We start from the raw sequence: 24,855 nt of genomic DNA, 5'->3' as shown, positions 1-24,855 counted from the left end.
CAAATGGAGTCGTGAGAGAGGCTGAAAAAGTGGTGACACCTTGTTGGGCCCCAGGGGCAGGTTGAGGGGCAGAAAGGGTAAATGACCCCCGGGCAGGGGAAGCAGTATCGTATTTCTTCCCACAACACTGCTGTGAGAGTTATTATGTAATGTACTGGTGCCGTATTAGTTTCTTATTGCTGTTATATTATCACAAACTTGGTGGCTTGAAATGACACAAATTTATTATCTTCCAGTTCTGGAGGTCAGAAGTCTGAAATAAGTCTTACAGGGCTAAAATCAGGCTGTTGCCAAGGCTGTATTGCTTCTAGAGGCTCCAGGGGAGAATCTGTTTCTTTGTCTTTTCCAGCTTCTAGAGGCTGCCTGTATTCCTTGGCTCATGGCTCCTTCCTCCATCGATCCAACCTCTTCTTCATCACAGCTCCTTCTTCTGACTCTGATCTTCCTGCCTCCTTTTTATAAGGACCCTGGTGTTTTAGGACTCACTCGGGTAACCCAGGATAATCTTTTTGTCTCAAGATCAGTAATTTAATATGTCTGTAAAGCCCCTTTTACTACAACAAAGAATTATTATTGAAAAAAAATTTTTTTTTAATTTTATTTTTTTACGTGACAGAGAGAGACACAGCGAGGGAGAGAACACAAGCAGGGGGAGTGGGAGAGGGAGAAACAGGCCTCCCATGGAGCAGGGAGCCCAATGCGGGGCTTGATCCCAGGACCCCGGGATCATGACCTGAGCTGAAGGCAGATGCCCAATGACTGAGCTACCCAGGCGCCCCTGAAAAAAATTTTTCTGAAGTAGGCTCCATGCTGGGCATGGGCAACATGGAGCCCAACATGGGACTTGAACTTATAACCCTGAGATCAAGACCTGAGCTGAGATCAAGAGTCAGACCCTTAACCAACGGAGCCCTCGGGCACCCCAACGAAGAATCATTTGACCCAGATGTCTATAGTGCTGAGATTGAAATGCCCTGGTGTCAGCGTACCTAATCTTAACAATGACACGAACACAATCATACACACACACCATAAGAATGCACAGTTTGAATATTAAGCATATTTTGTTTCAAACATCCTTTTTAGAGCCCTCATATATTTATAGACTTCTCTATATATTTTAAATTCTTTAATAGTTTATCCAAGTATTATATGGGTTTACTTTATCTATCTAAACTTTGGATTCACCTGCAATTTACTTTGGTATATATTGATTTTCTCCCCAAATATCTATATACATGTTCCCAAAACTCGATTTTTTTTTTTAATTTATTTTAAGTAGGCTCCATGCCCAGTGTGGAGACCAGTGCAGGGCTTGAACTCATGATCCTGAGATCAAGACCTGAGCTGAGATCAAGAGTTGGACACTCAGCCAACTGAGCCACTCAGGCATCCCTACCGAAAACTCTTTTTTTTTTTTAAGATTTTATTTATTTGACAGAGAGAGACACAGTGAGAGAGGGAACACAGGCAGGGGGAGTGGGAGAGGGAGAAGCAGGCCTCCCGCCGAGCAGAGAGCCCAATGCAGGGCTCGATCCCAGGACCCTGGGATCGTGACCTGAGCTGAAGGCAGACGCTTAAGGACGGAGCCACCCAGGCGCCCTGCTACCAAAAACTCTAATGAAGAATTCTTCCTTACTGATTTGAAGTGGCCCTTAATTATATACAATTTTTAAAGCACTGTGTTCTATTGCTGGGCTTTCTTTCCCTCCCCTCCCCTCCCCTCCCCTCCCTCCCTCCCTCCCTTCCTTCCCTCCTTCCTTTCCTTCTTATGGTTGTAACTCTTCTCTCTTCATTGCACTTCTTTGTTTCTTATTGTTGGACTTTCTGATTCATTGATCTATCTATCTATTTATAACCTAATACCAAACTGTTTTAAATATTGGAGGCTATGGTTTAATATCTGGTAAGGCCAGTCTCTCATTATTCTTTGCTTCCAGAATTTTCCAGCTTTTTCAGTTTTTTCACTTGAACTTCAAAATAAGCTTGCCCTAACAAATTTTTTAATTAGTATTTTTGCTTGAAATTTAAATTCACATGAAATTAGCATTTGAAGTTAAAGAGAATTGACATATTCATGACATTTAGTCTTACATACAAGAATATTTCCATATGTCAACACTTTTGTGTTCCTGGCATTTAACTTTTTTCTTCTTTTGGACATTTCACATTTCTGATTTCACATTCTGGTTAAGTGTCACATTTTTTTGGATTTTATTTATTTATTTGAGAGAGAAAGAGCGAATGCCCATAAGCACTGGGGAGGGATAGAGGGGGAGGGAGAGAGAGAGAATCTCTCAAGCATATTCTGTGCTGAGCGCGGAGCCAGACCTGGGGCTTGATCCCACAACCTGACCGGGAAACCATGACCTGAGCCGAAACCAAGAATCAGATGCTCAACCGACTAAGCCACCCAGGCCCCCTAAGTGTCACATTGTTTTAGATGGCTATTGTAAATGGGGTCTTTCAGTCCACTGTATTTCCTTTTTTTTTTTTTTTAATTTATTTATTGGACAGAGAGAGACACAGCGAGAGAGGAAACACAAGCAGGGGGAGTGGGAGAGGCAGAAGCAGGCTCCCCGCTGAGCAGGGAGCCCGATGTGGGGCTCGATCCCAGGACCTGGGATCATGACCTGAGCCGAAGGCAGACGCTTAACCGACTGAGCCACCCAGGCACCCCTCCATTGTATTTCCTAATTGGCTGCTTATATATATGAAAGTAATTTTTTGGTATATAAACGTTGTACATAGGTGAATCGCTGAATTCTTTTTGTTTGTAGTTGTTTTTCAGTTGATTCTCATGGGTTTTCCAAGTATTAAATTATATCATCTGCAAATATTAATTTTACTATTACCCCCTTTTCTAGAAATAAATACTTATTTCTTTAGCTTATTTGTTTAATTAAATTGGATATTAACTCCAGAACGATATTAAGTAATAATGGTAACAGTGGACATCTTGTGTTTCTGACTTTAATGAGAATACTTCTCGTGCTTCCCAGTGAACATGATGCTAGTTTTTGAATTGAAAATAGTTATGTTTTATCATGTTAAGAAAGTATTCATCACTTCTGTTTTATTTTATTTTTTTTCAATATTTTATTTATTTACTTAACAGAGAGACAGCGAGAGAGGGAACACAAGCAGGGGGAGTGGGAGAGGGAGAAGCAGGCTTCCTGCTGAGCAGGGAGCCCGATGCGGGGCTTAATCCCAGGACCCTGGGATCATGACCTCAGCCAAAGGCAGATGCTTAATGACTGACCCACCCAGGCGCCCCAAGAAAAAGGACTTTAAAGGAAAAAGTGGTGAAGTCTGAACAAAGTCTGGAGTTTAGTTAATAGTAATTACTGATGTTTTCCTGATTTTGACAAATGGGCCACAGTAATGGGAGATGATGATATTAGGGGAAACTGAAGAGTGAGGGGTATATGGGAACTCTATTATCTTTGTGACTTTTTTTTTTTTTAAGAGTTTAATTTTAAGGGCACCAGGGTTGCTCAGTTGGTTAAGCGGCTGCCTTTGGCTCAGGTCATGATCTCAGGGTCCCGGGATCGAGTGCTTCATCGGGCTCTCTGCCCAGCAGGGAGTCTGCTTCTTTCTCTACCCCTCCCTCCTGCTCATGCTCTCTCACTCTTTCTCTCAAATAAATAAATCAAATCTTTTTTTAAAAAGAAGGATTTATTTTTAAGTAATCTCTACACCCAACATGGGGCTCAAACTCACAACCCCGAGATCTAGAGTCACCTGCTCCACCGACTGAGCCAGCCACGTGCCCCTGTGACTTTTCTATACATCAAAAATTGTTCCAAACAAAAGAGGTTATTAAAGAAAAGAAAAAGAATGTTCTCTAGTGCTGGGCATTGTTAAATGTGGTGCTTTGCCTGGATCTGCTACTGCTATGCAGCCAACAAAGTTGGACCAAATTGGCACCAAAGGTGGCAGAGCTGGAAGACAGTAAGGCCCGGATCCCTGATGGTGCCAGGGAGAAGCAGACTCCCCACTGAGCAGGGAGCCCAACTTGGGGCTCGATTCCAGGACCCCAATATCATGACCTGAACCGAAGGCAGACGCTTAACCGACTGAGCCACCCAGGAGCCCCCAAAGTTAATTTTATTAATATATTTTATTTCACCTGAAATACCCCCAAATTATTTCAACACATAATCAATATAAAGATATCAATGAAATCTTTTACAGTGTTTTTTTTCTTGTACAAAGTCTTTGAAATATGGTATGTATTTACATCTACCGCACATCTCAGTTTGGACCAGTCCCATTTCAAGTGCTCCGTGGCCACCTAACTGGACAGTTCTAGTATGAGGCAGATCTAGGTTCAAATCCTCTCTCAGCCCAAATTTTCTCATCTGTGAAATGCATATCATGGCTCTCTGCCATGTAGGGTAAAGTTTCTGGTGCATAGCAGGCCTCTAATCAATGGTGGTTTTTATGAAGGGAGGGGAGAGCTTTGGGTGGGAGGCAGTGGAGATGGTAAGGAATGGTCGAAGGTTTTATGTTTTCTTGAAAGATGGTAGAGGCTTGGTATGTTTTTAGGCTACAGGGAAGTTGCTGATAAAGAGGGAGACAAATGGAAGAAGGGATAAAGCAATGCAGAAAGTTTGAGAAGATAACGGGGGGAGATGGAATTGAAAATTAGCCTTAAACCCTAGCTGGGCACTTTTTTTCTCTGAGAACAAAGGGAAGGAAGCCAGGGTGGCGCTAACCATTCCCCAGTGCGTTCTGTATGTAGGGCACTCTGCGTTGTGCGCATTTTTCCATCCCGTCCTCCCAACTCCCCTGAAAGGTGGGTTCTGCTAATGATCCTGATTACAGATGAGGAGATGGAGTCTGTGAGGGTAACTTTCCTACGGTCACAGAGCTAGTGGAGCTTAGCATTTGAGCCCAGGAATTCCGATGCCAGAGTCTACATCCTAATTTCTGGTAGAATGTTCCTTATTTTGGCTTTGCCTTATGTTTCTTCCTGATCAGATTCAGTGTATGCATTTCTGACCAGAACACTACATAAGTGACACATCCTTCTCAAGCATCACATCAGAAGGCACTTGATGTCTTTCTGCCCCTCAGTGGTCACTCTGTCAAAGTGCATCCAATTTCTCCATTTCATAGTATCTTTTCCCTTTCAACTAACAAGCAATTTGAGTGGACACTTTAGATTTAATTTATCTATCTATCTATCTAAGAGAGAGAGGGCGAGAGAACATGAGGGTAGGGGGAGGGGCAGAGGAAGAGGGAAAAGCAGACCCCCTGCTGAGTGGGGAGCTTGACATGATGCAGGGCTTGACCCCAGGACCCTGAGACCACGACCTGAGGTCAGACACTTAACCAATTGAGTCACCTAGGCGCCCCCTGAGTGGACACTTTAAAACCTCATCCTGAAAATAAATAAATAAATAAATAAATAAATAAATAAATAAATAAATAAAACAAACCTCATCCTGGGCGCCTGGGTGGCTCAGTTGGTTAAGCAACTGCCCTCGGCTCAGGTCATGATCCTTCAGTTCTGGGATCGAGTCCCCTGTCGGGCTCCCTGCTCGGCGGGAAGCCTGCTTCTCCCTCTCCCACTCCCCCTCTCGTGCTCTCTCTCTCTTTCTCAAATAAATAAATAAAATCTCAAAAAAAAAAAAAAAAGAAGGAAAACCTCATCCTGCTCCTCATCATGTTTCCTCCTAAATTTAGCCTTCATCGATGATTCTTGTCTATTTCACTGTGATGGCTACAAAACTCCCTCCCCCAGGCCCCCTGTTTGGCTCTCAGTGTCATTCCACTTGAGCAAGAGCCCTCCTTTCTCTCCTCTTTCAGGACATGAACTCATTGATTCTGATTTTTTTCAATGGGGTATAATTTATTAATGCCTTAATCATTTTGGTGCCTAATATCCCAGATTTGGCTCCTGGCAGCCCCTTCAAAGCTGGCTCCTTTATCCTGTGACATGCCTCCTACTTTTTTTTTTTTTTTAAAGTACTTTCTTTTTGGCATTAACACAATGTTCCAGGCTCCTCATCTCATATCTACAATGCCCCAGCCCTGGAATCAGCCATTTCTCTAAAAAAACCCTGATTCCAAGGCGCCTGGGTGGTTCACTTGGTTAAGCGACCGATTCTTGGTTTCAGCTCACGTCGTGATCTCAGGATCATGGGATCAAGCCCTGTGTTGGGCTCTGTGCTCAACTCGGAATCTGCTTAAGACTCTTTCTCCCTCTCTCTGCCCTTCCCCACCTCTCTCAAATAAATAATCTTTTAAAAAAAAAAAAAAAAACACGTGATTCCTTTTAGATGGGAATGGTATTAGAGAACAAGATCTCAGGGCAAAATGTGCTTATTGCTAATGGAGTGGAATGTGATTTTAGGCCCTTTTAGCAGACAGAGCTGAATATACATGCATACATGTATATATACACATATGAATGTACTCACCTATACATATTCTAGAAATCATGAGTCCACACTGATGTCTCCAATTCCAATCCATTGTCACAGTTTTTCTTGTTTCCCTCCATGAAATATGTGTGTTTCTTCTTCCAGCTTGAGAACCCCGACTCTTAACATCAACTCCTGTATTCATTTGCTCAGTCATATAATACATCTAAAAGAGTTTCAGAATCATTTTGCTAATACCAGCACATAAACAAACCTACCAAAGATAGTTCAGAACTTGGTTGAATTTCTGTTCCTACCCCACCCCACCAGCGCGCCCCACCAGCACCTTCTTCACCACCACCTCCTAGCAAGGTTGTTAGCTGGCAGGGTGATGGTAATAAGGAGGGGCAGAGCCCTTGAGGAAATGAAGGGGGTGTGAAATAGCCCTGCAAGGCGGAGGCTGAGGGAACTTCAGTTTCAGAAGCAGGAAGTTAATTTCAGAGGCTGGAGGGGATCCATGAGCAGTGGCCCCAGTTCACTTGAGGGCATGTTTTCCTGCAGCCATCTTGACAGCCTGGGTGTAGGAGTAGAGAAGACAGATGGTTGGGATGGCTAGACTGATCCAACATTGGGGAACTACCAGGTGGATGTGGCAGAAGGACAGAGAGTGAGGACTCCGGGGTGCTGGCAAGAGAGTGGTTGACATATGTGCCCTGCAGTCTGGGCTGAATGGGGGAGGAAGTGAAGCCAAGAGGGAGAAAGAGTCACTGGGACGTGGGCTGGGCTGCGAAGGGGTTTATTGAAGTAATTGCTGGTCACTGAATCCCACGGTCTAGGAGTAGCCAGTTCAGGGGACTGGGAGGAGAGATGGCTTGGACCAAATCTGGCTGGAGGCAAGATGGAAGGGGCTGAAGAACCTTTGTTTCCCCAAGGAGCAGAGGCTGAGAGAGAAGACCACCCTGGCCCGGGCTGAAGAGGGAGGCTGTCTCGGGCACAGTAGTGTCTGATCAACAGCTGTGAGAAGTGTTCAAATAAATGTGATTTTGTAAAAATGAAGAGACCTTGGAGATTATTTTACCAGGACAGTCGCTTCACTTTAAGGGCAGGAAACAGGTCCACACCTCCTCCCCCACCAGCCTGGGTGGGGTTCAGACCCAGGGGCTTTAAATTTAAGTTGGTGGCTCTCCTTAACGCACCACCATGTTCTGAAGCTAGCAGAATGTCTTCCTGACTGGTTTGTTGTAGCGCAGAGCGAGTCTTGGTTTCCTACCTGGGTTTGAAGTACAGGGGCAGGAATGGTGTTCCCACGTGTCGGTCACTGCTCGGGGCATTCTTTTTGATGGATGAATCGGTGAGAAGAGCGCATATCTTAGGGAAGAAGGATCCCAGGGAGCCCGACTTTCCTAGTAGTGTTCTTTCATTCTGTATTCTTGGGGATCTTCCTTTCTTTTGACTCTTATTAAAGCAAGCACTGCTCTGGACATGTGGTCTATGCTTTGTCACCAGAGCTTTGTCTGTAGATGTACTAATTAAAACAATGCTTTTCTCAACCCAGTTTCACAAGGAAGCTTGTTTCTCGAAGACCATGAGCTGCACAAAGTTACGTTGGAACCCACTTAAAGGGGAAAATTAATTCGGAGCTTCCTTTTATTTGGTCAGGCAGCATCAGGGTGAGGAAAAGGGGACAGAGATGCTGGGCCTCAGCAAGCATTAACAGAGGCGGGCTTATCTTCCCCAGGAATATTCCACTAAGAAATAGAAAGGTCTCTGATGGAATGTAGCTCAGCTAAACCTAGCCATGCCTTACAGTTTGCCTTTGTAGTTTAAAGGACAGAGTAAGCTTGTGGTGTCAAAGGCATCCTGTGCAGAAGGTGCCATGTCTCTGAGCTCTGGAAACATCTCTGCTATTCTAGGTAATGAAAGCAGAACTAGTCTGAGAACAGCCTGGAAAACCAGAAGTAGCAGTTCTATTTCTGTGAAGCAGAGCCTTTTGTGTGGCATTTTTGCTGAACGCTGGGATCAACACTGGGGACAACATAACTAAACCGGAGATCACCGGTAGAATCAGAGTGGCCAGGTACTAGGAGCTCTCCAAAATCCTTGCACCTTTTTAATGACCAAAACCAAAACCAACCTCTATTTTTTTTTTTTCAAGGAGCCTCTATGTCCATACAGAGTTCCTGTATCTAATGTTCCATCAGAAACTTAAGGGGAATGCTTACTGTCCTCACCTTACCTGTTTGGACGTGTTTCTGCCACTTTCAAGAGGTGTTGTCACTTCTCCAAAGACAGTGGAGGTGCTCTCCACTGAGAGCAGTTGAGGACTGAGGACCTCAGTTGTGACCACATGGTCCCAAAAGTAAGACTGCTAAAGAAAATATGCTCACCTGAAATCCATCTTGAATCTTAAAAAATGCTATCAGTGACTATGCATTTGATTTATAAAGAAAACAGAGTATGAAATACATTGTTTTGGGGCGCCTGGGTGGCTCAATCGTTAAGCGTCTGCCTTTGGCTCGGGTCATGATACCAGGGACCTGGGATCGAGCCCCGCATCAGGCTCCCTGCTCAGCGGGAAGCCTGCTTCTGCCTCTCCCACTCCCCCTGCTTGTGTTCCCTCTCTCGCTGTGTCTCTCTCTGTTAAATAAATAAATAACATCTTAAAAAAAAAAAAAGAAATGCATTATTTTTCCCTTCAAAAAATATGTATATATTTTAAGTAATATGTGTATATCTTAAGTAATCTCTATGCCCAACGTGGGGCTCAAACTCAGGACCCTGAGGTCAAGAGTCGCATGCTCTACCGACTAAGCCTGCCAGGCACTGCCCCCCGACCCTAACCTTTGTCGACAACTGTTGAATGTCAAGTTGATCTTGGCCTCTGACCTGACTAAAATGCTTTTTTCCACTTTTCCCTGATTCCATTCTCACGATTCACTCTTAGTGATCAAGATGCTTTGGGTTGTTTGTCCTGCAGCAGGAGATTTGTTATGTCCACACAGAATCAATCATCTTAGTTTGTCATTTTAAAGTTTCCAGCTAGAGGCACCCCTCTCAGCCTCCTACCAATAGCACAATGAGGGGCACCTAAGTGGCTCAGTCGGTTAAGCATCTGCTTTCGGGTCCTGGGATCGAGCGCCGCATCAGGCTCTCTGCTCCGCGGGGAGCCTGATTCTCTCTCTCCCTCTCCCTCTGCCTGCTACTCCCCCTGCTTGTGCTGTCAAATAAATAAATAAAATATTAAAAAAAAAAAAAGCACAATGAGAAATGACAGGCACTCTGACTGCCAGACACTGCTGCATATAAATGCCGGGTGGGTCACTTCTCCCTAATCACCGGAGCAGGAAAGCTTGCCTCTCTTCTAAAGAAAACACATAGCTGCTCCTTTGCAGGCCTGTGAGCTGAGCAGGGCTCAACTTGAGCCACACCACGTTTGGGTGACTACCAGATGTGGAGGCTGTGCCTGGACTGCGTGGATTCTCTCCTTTTTGCCCCTTCAATATCTGAGCATCCAAACCACATCTCAGGAAGCTTCCCCCCTGCCCCCATCTCAGGAAGTTTTTTACTTTCAAAAAGTACTTAAAGGGGGGCGCCTGGGTGGCTCAGTCGTTGAGCGTCTACCTTCGGCTCAGGTCATGGTCCCAGGGTCCTGGGATCGAGCCCCGCATCGGGCTCCCTGCTCTGTGGGAGGCCTGCTTCTCCCTCTCCCACTCCCTCTGCTTGTGTTCCCTCTCTCCCTGTCTCTCTCTGTCAAATAAATAAATAAAATCTTTTAAAAAAAAAAGTACTTAAAGGGGCACCTGGGTGGCACAGTCAGTTAAGCGTCCGACTCTTGATTTCGGCTCAGGTCATGATCTCAGGGTCCTGAGATCAAGTCCCGTGTTGGGCTCTGTGCTGAGCGTGGAGTCTGCTTGAGATTCTCTCCCTTTCCCTCTCCCTCCCCCTCTGCCCATGATCATAACTCCACAGATCTTGATTGCTTAAGCAGGCAAAATTTCATCACTCCATTACTCCAAATAGTTTAATGGATGAAGTACAATAACTATTTTATGATTCTTTTCTATACATTGTTGCCAACTCACTCTTACCAATCATCTCAGACCATAAAATCCTCAGTGTTGAATATAAAAGGGCATGTTTTATGAAAAATAAATCTTGTAAGTTTGGGGGAAGAATCTGATCACATATTCTGATTTTTTTAAAGATTAACTTATTTATGTTTTAAGATTTTATTTTTAAATTTATTTTAGAGAGAGTGCACATGAGATGGGGGGAGAAGCAGAGGGACAGAGACAAGCAGACTCTGAGCTGAGCGTGGGGCCCGATACGGGGCTCAATCCCACGACCCTGAGATCATGGACCTGAGCTGAAATCAAGAGTCGGAGGCTTGACCGACTGAGCCACCCAGGTGCCCCTGCACATTCTGATTTTTTATTCCAAAAATATCATCATACTGGGGTGCTTTTTATAAACTTTATCCAAAATTATTTGAAGCAAAAACAAGTATTTCCGAACAACTTTCAAAGGTTTGCCCTCAGCGGTTTGTAACTGTTTAGGGATTTGTCCTTGAAAGATATCCTCTTTGGGACAAAAAGTGGGGTTTTGGCTGTGTGCTTTCTAGATACTTAAAATGCTGAGTTTTCAGGTGTGAATTTAGGTTTTAGGGTGTGAGTAAGGTATGGAATAGGAGAAGGGCAGAGGCTCCCTTTGGCAGCACATACACTGAAGTAGATACAGATACTGAGAAGATTAGCATGGCCTGCAGAAGGAAGACACGGAAGTTCGTGAAGTATTCTCTATTAGAAACCAAACCAAACAAACAAAAAAGAGCTCAGCAGATATCATCACCTTTAAAAAGACTCATGCAGTGTGTGAGGCAGGATGTGGGGTGGGCAGTATTTGGGAATTCTCTGTTCTGTGTCCTCAATTTCTCTGTAAATCTAAAACTGTTCTCAAAATAAAGTCTATTAATTAAAAAAAAAAAGGGACACCTAGGTGGCTCAGCCGGTTAAGTGTCTGCCTTCGGCTCAGGTCATGATCCCAGGGTCCTGGAATCAAGCCCCACATCAGGCTCCCTGCTCGGCCAGGAGCCTGCTTCTCCCTCTCCCTCTGCCCTGCCCCCCTCCTTGTGATCTCTCTGTGTCAAATAAATAAATCAAATATTAAAAAAAAAAGCACAAACACTGGACTTGTACTAAAATTTGTGTTGCCATGTGGTTCTAATCATTAGTCATCCAGGTCATGGTGGTGGCTGACGGAGTTTACAAGTGATAGTGAAAAATACACCGGGAAACTTTCAATCCGATGTGATAGGAAGAGGGGAAAGTAAAAACAGGAGGCCTGGCATGAACTCAAGTGACCCTTCTTCAACACGACCCCAGCATGTGGACATGACAGGCTGCAGTTGGCAGGCTGTGCTTGCTGCTCGAGAGAAAGCTAAAAATATAAAACACCTGTTCACGTAAGGTGATGCAGTTAACCGATCAAAGGAAACAATTGGCTAGAGAGAAAGAATTTTAATCAGTGGGTTAAAAAATGTACGTAACCGTGTTGAACATGATATATGTCATACTAAACTCTGGCTAATACATGAATTGTTTTCTCTATGTGGTAACACCTTAGCATGAGCAAACCTGATAAATCATTGACCATTCATTGCTAGAAAGCTTTGACGGAAGACTTTTTTTGAACAAAGCACACTCTCAGAATATGTTTAAAATAGAATTTGAACTCTTAAAATTGATTTGCACATAATTTTAGAGAGAATGTCTACTGGTTAAAATGTGTATCTGGGCTGTAGGTTCATGAGCACACACTTCAATTTCTGACAAAGGAAGCTTTTCTATACATCATAATAAAATTTACTTTAAAAAAAAGTAATCTAATTCATGAGGTATGTATCGTGAGGGCTTGCATGCAATGGGAGCCCCTGGTGTAGTAAGGTCAGTGCATGATGAACACACGACACAGTATACCGCAAGTGAACGAAGCTCCCAATCATACAACTCCCCTCATTACAGAATGTGTCTGACCCAAAACATGGCAGCCTATGGGTATGTGTATATGTGCAAGGATGGGTACACTGTCATGGTGGCGCGGCTTCTCTTTGTGGCAGGATATCTGTTCCTGGACCAGTTTGGCTTCCTATCTGGAACCGGCTCTTGGCTGGGATTTGCGCTTCTCTTTGGAGAGCATGACACTGTGAATCCTGGCTTCTCTGTCTGTGCAAACAAGATAAAAAGTTGAATCACTTTAGGTTGTGATTTCTAAAGTTATAGTTAGGGTTGGGGTTGGTTTTAAAAGGAGTTAGAAGTATTTGCATTTCCCCCCAAATACCAAAGTACAAAGTAGTTGATGTGGTTCCAGGGCAGAGGTGAATCAAGCATTTGCCCTAGGCCTTCAGAGAGATGAAGAAAGGTCCTTAATGGCCCTGAGTTCAACCACTGCATTTCATAAACTCTCTAGAGACATTACACAAAGAGAACTTAATCTACAAGATAGGAGACTGCCCCACTGTTTGTGACTCTGCTTATCTATGTCTGTGAGTTAAATGCCTATGTCTCTGCTAGAGAAATGCTCCGCCAGAAAATGGAGGTGGGGGCGCCTGGGTAGCTCAGTTGGTTAAGCGTCTGCCTTCGTCTGCCTTTGGCTCAGGTCATGGTTCCGGGATCCTGGGATCGAGCCCCGTGTCAGGTTCCCTGCTCAGCGGGAGTCTACTTCTCTCTCTGCCCCTCCCCCTGCTCATGCTCTCTCTCTCTCTCTTAAACAAATAAATAAAATATTAAAAAAAAAAAAAAAAGAAGAGGAAGAAAATGGAGGCAAACGTGAAAGCCTGGATGGCATTCACCTGCTACGTCGGGTTTAACTGAATCCCTGGTTACATGTTGCAGCCTAAGAGGTTCCAACTGTGGGATGTGGCTTGAGCAAACTGGGGACGTCCTGCAGTGAATACCTCCGAGGAGAGGGGGCAGCTTGTGGCTCACCTGCCTGTCAGGACAGAAATCCTCTTTGAATTTACCTACACCTGTCTTCCCACTGCTCTCCAGGCTCTGTGATGTCATGGTGAGTGGACTCTATCTTGCCACCCCTCCTAGAGGATTGCTGCCTTAAGGGAGGGATCATGTCTTAAAGTCCTCAAGGGGGGGCGCCTGGGTGGCTCAGTCGTTAAGCGTCTGCTTTCGGCTCGGGTCATGATCCCGGGGTCCCGGGATCGAGCCCCACATCGGGCTCCCTGCTCGGCGGGAAGCCTGCTTCTCCCTCTCCCACTCCCTCTGCTTGTGTTCCTGCTCTCGCTGTCTCTCTCTGTCAAATAAATAAAATCTTAAAAAAAAAAAAAGTCCTCAAGGGGCCCCGCATCTTGTAGGGTCTCCATAAGATACGGATGGGTAAATGGGAGCACCAATCTGAGAAGTCCCGAACCTTGGGACTTGGGAATACAGCAGGGACCTCCCCTTGGGAGAACTGTCCATTCTCTCTCTAGTATACCCACGTTAGTCCAGTGGTTCTTAATCTTTTTTCGTCCCGGGCGCATGTGAGTGGCACCCTCCCATAGACTCCCCAGGGCTGACTCGACAGCTTACTAGCTGTTTCTCCACCTCTTTTTCCTCCTTCTCAGGAGAGAAAATGCAAATGCAAATGAGCAAGAGAGATGTTATTAGAGGGATAAATACTAACTCATTCTAACTTACTCTTTTAAAAAAGCAAACCATTCACAAACATTGGTATTGAATGATCTCTGGGACCTCTGGACATGAGGTACCTCACGACTGATGGCGGCACCCCAGGTTGTTGTTAACATCTCCGAGGGTTGAGAACCGCTGCATTATTCACTATCACTGTTACCTCAGCTGCTGCCACAGGCTTACAAAATAACAGCCGCCTAACAAATGTTTGCTAAAATGAAACTAAATTCTCCAGGGTAAGCTTTTTGCTCAAGGTGGGATTCCTCCCATCCTGCGGCACCTTGTGGGGCTGTGTCCCTTGGTGGTCAGGTGGCTCAGACGTTCTCCTGAGCGGAGCAAATCCTAGAAGGTAAAACTGTGGACTGTGGATCACTACCCCTCCAGATCACATCATACCCTTGAAAGCCAAATCAAATTAGTTGCTGGCATACATGTATACATCGTAGGTGAAATACCTGCATTCTCTCTGTATTCTTCGTCAGGATCAAGGAGGCCATTTTTGATGGGCCCAGGGAGGTGCCCTTGTCTCTCCCACGTAGCTGTGACGGAGATAAACGAACACGTTCTCACTAAAGTTCCCACTTGCACAAGTGTGATTACACAGAACAGACCCTGAGTGTTTTTTATTCCTGCATGTTAAGTCATTACGGTACTGTAACACAGAAAGAGAGGCAAGCCACAAATGAATAATAATTTGAAGAAAAGAAGGAAACTAATATTCATGGAGTGCCTACCATACACCAGGCACTTTACAGTTTCACATCTAATTTTCTCAACAATGTTTATGATGCATGTATTATTACCCAGAAACGGAGTCCCAGAGTGGTTAAGTAACTCATGAAAAATGATAGTGAGGCTGGAATTTGAACTCAAGACAGACTTGAAAGCTGTGCTCTGGCCGCCATCACACTAGACCCCAAATGACGTTCAGTGTGGGCCGTGCTCTGCGGGGGTTCTTCAGTGTAACACAGTGGGACCGCAGTATATCACTGCTAACCACAGGGTAGCATTCTGCATGAGAAGGGCCTATTACGCACCCTATCCACTAAGAGTTATCTTATATTTAAGATACTTATTTTTAAGATATTTATATCTTATTTTTAAGATACAAAACTTATTTTTAGAATTTCTTAAGTTTACTTTTTATTTTTAGTAATCTCTACACCCAGTGTGGGGCTTGAACTCATGACCCCGAGATCAAGAGTGGCATGCTCTTCTGACTGAGCCAGCCAGGTGCCCCACCAAAACTTATTTTTATACATAAAAAACCCAAAGGGGCACCTGGGTGGCTCAGTCGGTTGAGCATCCAACTCTTGATTTCAGCTCAGGTCATGACCTCAGGGTTGTGAGATCAAGCCCCACATCAGGCTCTGTGCTCAGCAGGAGGTCTGTTTGAGATTCTCTCTCTCCCTCTCCCTCTGCACCTCCCCTTGCCTCTCTCTCTCTCTTAATCTAAAATAAATAAATCTTAAAAAACCCAACCAAACAAAGATTTTATAGCCATCCAATGCCAAAGTACTAACAAACGACTGGGCACCTTTCCTCTGTGCTTCTACTTCATCCTACTCTCTGATGTAATTCCCTGCTTCCTTGTTAAAATCCCCAGTAGACTCTAAGGTCCCTAAGGCAGAGACAGTGTTTTGTTCAATGTTGCATTCCCAGCACGCAGTAGAGGGTGTAGCATGTAGTGGTTACATAGTTCGATTTGTTGAATGCAGGGATGGACAGATGATGCAGCAGCCTGTTCTTATGTTCTAGGTATAAAATCACAAATCAATGGTTGTCAGACTTCAGTAGTGTCTAACCCAAAATATTGTCAATGTCCCCAGTAATTTTAAGGTTCCCCTGCTCCCTGTGGCACCAACAGGAGGGTAACACAGATAGAGGCCTATTGTATTCTTCGGCCTATGGAAGAGACATATTAATTGGAAAAATCAGAGAATCTGCAACAAAGAGTCAAAGATGGAACAGGATAGAGAGCTCAGAAATAAACTCATGCATATAAGATCCATTAATTTTTTACAAAAGAGTCAACATATACAATGGGGAAAAGATGGTCTCTTCAATAAATGGTATTAGAAAAACTAGATATCCAGGCGCCTGGGTGGCTCAGTTGGTTAAGCGACTGCCTTCGGCTCAGGTCATGATCCTGGAGTCCCGGGATCGAGTCCCGCATCAGGCTCCCTGCTCGGCAGGGAGTCTCTTTCTCCCTCTGACCCTCCCCCCTCTCATGCTCTATCTCATTCTCTCTCTCAAATAAATAAATAAAATCTTTAAAAAAAAAAAAAAAGAAAAACTAGATATCCACATGCAAACCATACCCCATCTTGTACCATACACTAAAGTCAACTCAAAATGGATTAAACATTTAAACTTAAGACCCGAAACCATAAAACTCCGAGAATAAAACATAAGGGATAAGCTCCTTGACATTGGTCTTAGCAATGATTTTTTGGATTTGACACCAAAAGCAAAAATAAACAAGCGGGACTAGATCAAATTAAAAAGCTTCTGCACAGCAAAGGAAATCATTAATAAAATCAGAAGGCTGATTTTATTTACCTGGCTGGCTCAGTTGGTAGAGCACGTGACTCTGTGAGTTCAAGCCCCATGGTGGGGGTAGAGATTACTTAAAAAAAAATTACCCTACCCCCAAAAAAACAAAATCAAAAGAAAACCTATGGAATGAGAGAAAATATCTGTAAATAATGTTATTCAGTCTTAAAAAAGAAGGAAATCTTGCCATTTGTGACAACATGGATGAACCCGGAGGGCATCATGCTGAGTGAAAGGAGGCAGAGAGAGAAAGACAAATACTGCATGGTATCACTTAAGTGTGGAACCTAAAAAAAAGATCAAATTCGTAGATACAGAGAGCAGAATGGTGGTTGCTGGGGAGTGGGGAAATAAGGAGAAGATGGCAAAAGGGTATAAACTTTCAGTTATTAAAGAAAAAAAAAGTAACTACCTGAGGTGGTAAATGTGTTAATTAACTCAGTGCTGGGAACCCTCTCACTGTGTGTAAATATATCAAATACCATGTTGTACACTTTAAATATATTACCCAAAAAAAGTTCTGATAAATTTTCTATGAATGAGTTAAAAAAAAAAAAAAGGTAAGCAAAACTACTACCTCATTCAACCTTGGTTTGTCATTTCGCATCGTGGAAGAACTGGCATTCTCTGAATTTCTGAAAAAGGTAGGCTGTTTTTGCAGAGTAGAAGCAAACCCTGCCCTTTCCTAGAAGGATTGAGTGCAAAGAGAATATTTTTCAATTGATCCATTGCAATTACTCTACTCATAATTGACCCAATTCACTCAACAGTAAAATCTCCACGTCTGAAAGCATTTTCATTGTTAGGAAGCAGGGGGCATGGAGTGGGGATGACAGCTGGGAGGAGACTGGGAAGGAGCCTGGCATCCCTCTACTGGACAAGGCCGGACACCTGAGCTACCCAGCAAGCCTGGACTGGCTCCAGCCACCACTTCTCTAGTAACCACCATGATCAAAATCCATGCCAGAGTGTAGAACAGAATCGGTGGGCCAAGGCTGAGATCTGCTCAGAGATGTCCAGAGGACTCATGGAAGAGCTAAGAACTCAAAATAGCTTCCTTCTACCCCATTCCCCATTCCCTTTCTGGTTTAGAGTAAACTTTATCCCCTTGTCCTGCTCTGTCCATGGAATGCTCTTTGACCAGAGCCTTCTTACCGGGACATCTTCCGTTAACTTTAACTCCCTCATCAAATTATTTTTCTGATACTGTTCATTTCGCTGTTTCCTCGTCTGAAGTGGCTTCTTTTTTTTCTTCTTATACATCTTCTTCTTTTGATTCACCTATTCCAGAAGGCACAGAGAAAGTCGTCATTGGGGATTCCAGAGGTACATGTGGGTACATGGTACCCACATGGAGCCCTTTTCCACAGGACACTCAAGCCACAAGGGCTAACCCAGTACGTGGGCTCCATGGTGCTGACCTCCTGCTGGTTTGGGGAATAAACAGTTCAGGTACCTCCATAGCAGAATCCACTCCCCATTTAACATCCCCAAATCCCACTACTATAGGTATACTGCCAAAGGGGCAACTATACCAATAACCAAGTATCTGTGTTTCAAAATATAAAACCAGATTAGTCATGGCAATAATGTCAGGTACAGATAATACTGATCATTAGGTATGTGGTTAAAAGATTCAGTTCGGCTGGGGTGCCCAGGTAGTTCAGTCAGTTAAGCGTCTGACTCCTTTGGCTCTAGTCATGATCTCAGGGTTGTGGGACTGAGCCCCTTATTAGGCTCTGCGCTGCGTGTGGAGGAGCCTGCTTAAGATTCTCTCTCTCCTGCTCCCTCTGGCACTCCCCTCACCCCCCCAACCCGCTCACCCTCTCTCTCTCTAAAAAAAAAAAAGACAAAAATTTTTTGTAAAATTTAGAAGATTCAGTTTGGCCATTACCACAAGGTGGCTTTAATAATTAAGCAAATGAAGCTCAGGGCTAATTATCCGGGGACCTATGGTGTGGTGAAGTTTATACTGATGTAAATCCAGCTGAAAAACTTATATGGTCCAATCTCATTTGGCTGGCTCCACCTGGCACAGCCTTAAGCTCAACTTATGATGGAGATATTTCTTAATGCAACTAGGAAATCATGTGCATAATGAATTATAACAAATATTTTGTTGTTTCTAAAGCTTTTATATCATCTACATAAGAAAAAGTCTGTGAACAAGATGGGGCAAAAAAATACTTAATATATGGAAATATAAAACTATCTATGACTACATGAATAAAGAAATACTTTTTAAAAACGTATGGGTCAGGGTGCCTGGATGGCTCCGTCGGTGCAGCATGCAATTCTTGATCTTGGGGTTGTGATTTCGAGCCCCATGTTGGGTGTAGAGACATAGTATAAAAATAAAGTCTTAAATAAATAAATAAGTATGGGTCATTTTTAACAACCTCTATCTCTTAAGACAGTTTTCACTTTTTTTTAAAGATTGTATTTATTGGGGCGCCTGGGTGGCTCAGTTGGTTAAGTGTCTGCCTTCGGCTCAGGTCATGATCCCAGGGTCCTGGGATTGAGCCCCATGTCAGGTTCCTTGCTCAGAGGGGAGTCTGCTTCTCCCCCTCTCTCTCTGCCCCTCTCCCCTCTCATGCTTGCTCTCTCTCTCTCTCAAATAAATAAAATCTTTAAAAAAGTAAGAAAAATAAAGATTGTATTTATTCATTTGACAGAGAGAGAGAGCACAAGCAGGGGGAGCGGCAGGCAGAGGGAGAGGGAGAAGCAGGCTCATCACTGAGCAGGGAGCCCAATACAGGGCTCGATCCCAGGACCCTGGGATCATGACCTGAGCCAAAGGCAGATGCTTAACAACTGAGCCACCCAAGCGCCCCTTTTCTACAGACTTTAGCTGGAACATTCCACCAAATTATCCAGGAGGGTCATATTGTCCTTAAGGCTGCTACTTCCTGGGGGTGACTGTCTATACTATCTTACCTCATGTGCTATGTTCAGTAGGTGAAGAGGGAGACCGTCTGAGAGGGAACTGTCAGAACCACTGGTGCTGTTTCCAGAAGGAAAGAGGAAAGGGAAACAGCTGTTATTAATGTCTAGGAAGGGGAACATTTACCAGACCAGCAGCATGGGATTAGGATATCCAGTCTGCTACTTGCCCCCAATGCCTGCATTTCGATGACTAAGAATTCTTGACAAGCACATTCATTCATTCATCCTGAACACGTACTGCACGCCAGGCAGTGCATCAAGCACAGAGATGAACGTGGCAGAGCCCCTGACCCCACGGAGTTTGCAATCCATGTGGCAAAATAAATACTGGCCAGGTGGGCCAAGCTGCCCTTGGCAGCGACCGTGAGAGGCTGGAAGATTCTTAGTGTGCAGCCCTGGACAAGACCAGGGGACTGTGATTTGTTTGAAAGCAGGGTTTGTTTCATTCATTTCTGTCTGGCCAGTACCAGTTCAGAGAGCAAGGATCCTACCAGGTACTCTTTAAAACTGCGTTGAATATACACATAAACATATCTGATAACAAGGATTCTGTAGGTCGGAGACCAGGAATACTACTTTCATTATCCCAATTCCTGCTTCAAAAGTTGTGGATGCGTGTCCAGACTGATATAACGTCTTCCCCCACAAATGGGCAGCCCCCCTTCCTGCAAGGGCTAGGATGAACAAGGGCTGAACGAGGGCTCAGATAATCCACCTTGCTTCTTCTATCACATCCACTGTTCAAGTGTCACATTGTCTTTTTCCCTTTTCTGGGGTGTGGCCGGCTAGAACTGGGAGCTGTGCTCTACCACATGGCCTCCATAGATAAAAAAATGTCTTAGGCACAAAACTCAGATCTCCTGGGAAAAGATGGCATTTCAAACCATTCTTTTGCTCATGCCTTTCATCCTGTTCACACTCCCCCTCCCTCCCTTTGGTGCACAATGAGGAACCCCACAGTAAGACAGCAGGAAGAAAGCCCTCTCTTCTCTGATCTAATTCCCAATTCCCTGTTCTTGAAAGGCTTTTCTAGTCTGGAGAGTAGCTTTCTTGAGGCCATTGGATAATAGTTTCTCAAGTCCCTTTCGGAGATAACGGAAGACTTTAATAAACAGGATAGGGGCGCCTGGGTGGCTCAGTTGGTTAAGCGACTGCCTTTGGCTCAGGTCATGATCCTGGAGTCCCTGGATCGAGTCCCGCATTGGGCTCCCTGCTCGGCGGGGAGTCTGCTTCTCCTTCTGACCCTCCTCCCTCTCATGCTTTCTGTCTCTCATTGTCTCTCTCGCAAATAAATAAAATCTTAAAAATAAAAAATAAATAAAAAATAAATAAACAGGATAAAAGCATTAGATGCAGTATGCCCCAGAAAATATTGAAGACCATGTAGGTGCACACACAGGGCACACTCAAACTTGGCTTGGACACTCACAGTCTGCTTTTCTGCGTCACGGTGGGAACGGACAGGTGGAGCCCCGTGGAGGCTTGTAACAGCCGGCTTCCTGATGCAGATGCTGGCAAACTGGTTTCAGTAATTCTTACCTCACCGTATCAGGGTACCCCTAGATACTAGAATGCAGTCTCCCTGTTTCTGAGGTGACTTCTCCTGGGCTCTATCCTAATGGGTTGACATCCAGGGGCATTTTGCTGTTGAGGCTGAAAGTGAAGCGTGGTTTGTGCAGTGGTCCCAGAGAGTTAGGCAGAGAATTCTGGGAGAGTGGAGGAGGCAACATGGTGAATGGGCATACTGCCTGGTCTGACGCTCTGATTTAAGGTTCCTAAGGAGACATTTGGGAGACTCAGAACTGCAGAACTGCTTCAGGGCCCAGATGTCGATGTGCCACTTAGAGTAGGAGGGAGACCAGCCCCTTCGCCCTGTCCACTGCGGTCTACAGCGCCACCTCTGGCCGAGGACTGCCATGTCCAGCCCAGAAACCTGACTGAGGGCAGCTGGGGCAGGCTTGAGGCACCCTGGCCAGTAGGCTGGAGTAGAAGGTGTTCTTGCACACCTGTGAGACACTCACCCACCTGGGGGCTTCCTAAAATACTTGTGGAGAGTGTGGGGCTGAGATCCTTCACACTAAATTAATTCAATAAATATGTATTGAGCTCTCCCTAAGGGCTGGGTACTGTTCTAGGTGCATGAAATACAGAGGTGAACAAAATAAAGATCTCTGACCTTGTGGAACCCACATCTTCATAGGGGAAACAGACAATACATAATAAACACAATAAAGATGTAAATGACATAGAAGGACAGAGGTGATGAAATGCTTTGGGAAAAAGGAGAGCACCTCAGAGGGACAGGGAATGAAAGGCAGGGAGGCAAAGGCTGGGGAACAAGAGGCAGTAGTACAGTAACAAGGGCAGGCCATATTGAAAACGTTGACATTTAAACAAAGACTTGAAGGAGGTGAGGGATGAGCCATGTAGATATCTAGGGGAAGAGCATTCTCGGCAGCTGGGACCGCTAGTGCAAAGGCCCTGAGGCAGAAGAGTGAGGAGGCCAGTGTAGCCATAGCGGCGTGTGAGAGGCTGAGGGTGGGGGTTATAAGGTGGCCAGATACTATAGCCTGGACTTTTTACCTCATTTTCTGGCTCCTCCTTACCTCTGTGACCTCTTAGAGCTGTGGTACCCAGCTTAGACTTGGACCTTCTCTTTACTCTAGCTGCACTTGCTCCCTTCGGATCTCATCTAGTCTTAAGGTTTATTTTTTTTATTTATTTTTTTTAAAGATTTTATTTATTTATTTGAGAGAGAGAGTGCATGCATGTGAGTGGGGAAAGGGGCAGAGGGAGAGGGAGAGAATCTCAAGCCAACTCCATGCCGAGCATGGAGCCCAATGCGGGGCTTGATCTCACAACCCTGAGATCGTGACCTGAGCTGAAACCAAGAGTCAGATGCTTAACTGACTGAGACACCCAGGTATCCCTAGTCTCTAGGTTTAAATATCATCTATCCAATGATGACTCTATTTGACCTCTCCACTGAACTCCAGACTCATATATTCAACTGCCCATCCAATATCTCCATTTAGATGTCTAATAGACATCTCAGAATGAACGTGCCTAACACTAGCCTCTGGATCTTCATCACTCCCCTAACCTTCTCCACCCCCTTGATCTTCCCCATCTCAGTAAAAGGCAACTCCATTCAACCAATTATGGACTCATTCTCTTTCTCTCATGCTCCACATCCAATCCACAAGAAAGTCCTAATGTTTGAGACTTCAAAATATACCTAGAATCCAACCAATTCATACACCCCTAACCACTACAACTACTCAGGTCTAGACCACTGTCTGTATTTACCTGTATTATTGCAAGAGCCTCCTAATGAATGTTCCTGCTTACACACCTTCCCTCTCTACAATCTATTTTCCACATAGCAGCCAGGGTATTCCTACTGAAACTAAAATCCAAGTCAGAACATGACACTTCTCTCCTTAAAACCTTCCAAAGGCTTTCCACCTCCCTTGGAGTAAAAGACAAAGGCTTTACAATCGCCTAAAGGCCCTACACATACTGCCCGCCCATCTCCCTAACTTAGAAATGAGGCTGTCGGGTGCCTGGGTGGCTCAGACGGTTGGGCGTCTGCCTTCGGCTCCGGTCATGATCCCGGAGTCCTGGGATCGAGTCCCGCATCGGGCTCCCTGCTCCTTGGGAGCCTGCTTCTCCCTCTGCTTCTCTCTCTCTCTCTGTCTCTCATGAATAAATAAATAAAATCTTAAAAAAAAAAAAAAAAAAGAAATGAGGCTGTCAAAGAACAGGCACTCAATACATAGTTGTTGAAGAAATGAAATATATTTAAGTGTGCCAAGATTTATTCAATATTTTGCACCTGAGGTTCAAAACCAATGAAACAACAAGAGCAAACAATAATAATAATAATAATAATAATAATAATAATAATAATAATAGAACTTCTCTGGTTTTTCTTTGAAATGAAGTTTGTTACCTGGATTCAATGTCAGACAAAGAGATGTCACTCCAACTTCCTTCTAAATCCATATCTTGTCCAAGTTCATTGAATTTCTTACGGATCTCCTGTTGTAAGAGCTCTTTAAGCTCTGCTAAACACTGCATGAACTGTGGAAGTGAAAAAAAAACATTTTTTATTACTCATTTATTTATTTATTTATCAAATATTTACTAAGTATATGCTGAAAGGCAATTTATTTATTGCTGGGGACATAAAGATGAGTGGGCTATCACCTCTGCTAGTAAGGACGTATTAACATATAAATTACATGAGCTGTAGTAAGTGTCTCTAGGGCAGAACATCACTGAACACTGCTTTAGGCACTTTTCTCTGGCTAAAGGCAATAATAAACTTCTTAAATAATGCAAAGGTCTGATTTATTTTATTTTTTTGAATAGCAAGGAAGGAAATGTTGGAATGGGTTTGTTCAGATTTTGGCCCATGGCAGATGTGATTTAACAGGCCATGTTGTGGTCTCATTCTCCTTTAAATATGTTTTATTAAACAGTTGCATCCAGAGCAGTCTGTACCAGTGTCCCCAGGGCCATCTGAGAGGGGGCATGAGAGAGGAGTTAGACTGAGCCCATGAGCAATGCCTTTTGAGAAGCTGAGCGATGAAGGGAAATAGAACTACCCTCCTGACTCTCTGCTAGAGAAACAAGGCCAAAGGAAACCCGTGTATGAGTCAGGACAGGGGCAGCTAAGAACACGTGCAGTTGAGGAGAAGAAGTAAGAGGATGAAAAAACTGAGGACACAGAAAAGGAGGAGGGAATGAATGAGGCAAGACCTTAGGGAGGCCATGGAGTGGGGGGCTGGCAGGTGCGCAAAGGGCAGGGTTTGTTTTGGAGAAGAGAAAGGACCCCTGCTTTTCTGAAAAGCAAAGTGAGGGAGAAGTGTGCTGACGGATAGTCGGCACGAAGGCTTCTACCTTCTTGGCAAGTTATGAGGTCTTGCCATTTGCGGAGAGTGTGCAGGCTGGGGGCTTTCTTACTTTTAATGATAATAAAAACTTCTGAACGATATTAAGAGGAAAATAAAGACCACCTATAATCTCATTGGGCTGACCCTGGCCCCATGTGAAACTGGTCCCAGTAGCATCACCACTGTTCTTGAAAGCCCATTCTTACCTTGGTTCGGTCAGGATCACAGAAATCCAGAAGGGTGTCACAAACATGGTAACCTAGAGACTTCAGATCCTCAGTGGTAAAGTGAGTATCTCTTTTATTGCCTGAAGAAAAAAATCCATAAACATTTCTTATTAAATCCTAATGAGCAAATGCAATCTAATTTATGAATATTTCCTTAACAACACCACCT

At 44.3% G+C, this 24,855-nt stretch overlaps 1 protein-coding gene and 1 non-coding gene across 10 annotated transcripts in view; one reads left to right on the top strand and one right to left on the bottom strand.

The window, feature by feature from the left end:
• Positions 1 to 10,225: 10,225 nt before the first annotated feature.
• AGBL2 (AGBL carboxypeptidase 2) overlaps positions 10,226 to 24,855 on the bottom strand; it is a 43,807-nt gene continuing 29,177 nt past the window's right edge. For 3 of the 9 annotated variants that reach the window (XM_045893666.3, XM_064576435.1, XM_064576439.1), the window contains 7 exons: positions 24,666 to 24,766; positions 23,514 to 23,644; positions 19,550 to 19,616; positions 17,768 to 17,893; positions 17,190 to 17,297; positions 14,512 to 14,595; positions 10,227 to 12,595 (listed from right to left, as the gene is read on the bottom strand). In XM_045893666.3, coding sequence (XP_045749622.1) covers positions 12,422 to 12,595; positions 14,512 to 14,595; positions 17,190 to 17,297; positions 17,768 to 17,893; positions 19,550 to 19,616; positions 23,514 to 23,644; positions 24,666 to 24,766 — 791 coding nt within the window. In that variant the 3' untranslated portion in view covers positions 10,227 to 12,421. Of the gene's footprint in view, positions 12,596 to 14,511; positions 14,709 to 17,189; positions 17,298 to 17,767; positions 17,894 to 19,549; positions 19,617 to 20,987; positions 21,334 to 23,513; positions 23,645 to 24,665; positions 24,767 to 24,855 lie in introns of those variants that run through there. The other 6 variants (XM_064576437.1, XM_064576436.1, XM_045893667.3 and 3 more) reach the window with 6 other exon arrangements.
• On the top strand, positions 11,075 to 11,178 carry LOC123858094 (U6 spliceosomal RNA). Its single transcript, XR_006794052.1, has one exon. It is a non-coding gene; the product is annotated as a U6 spliceosomal RNA (small nuclear RNA).

This window comes from Mirounga angustirostris, unplaced genomic scaffold, assembly GCF_029215605.1.
Source record: "Mirounga angustirostris isolate CCGP_5_RB_7025 unplaced genomic scaffold, mMirAng1.0.hap1 SCAF_13, whole genome shotgun sequence".
NCBI lineage: Eukaryota > Metazoa > Chordata > Mammalia > Carnivora > Phocidae > Mirounga > Mirounga angustirostris.
This window is presented reverse-complemented; position numbering and strand designations above follow the sequence as displayed.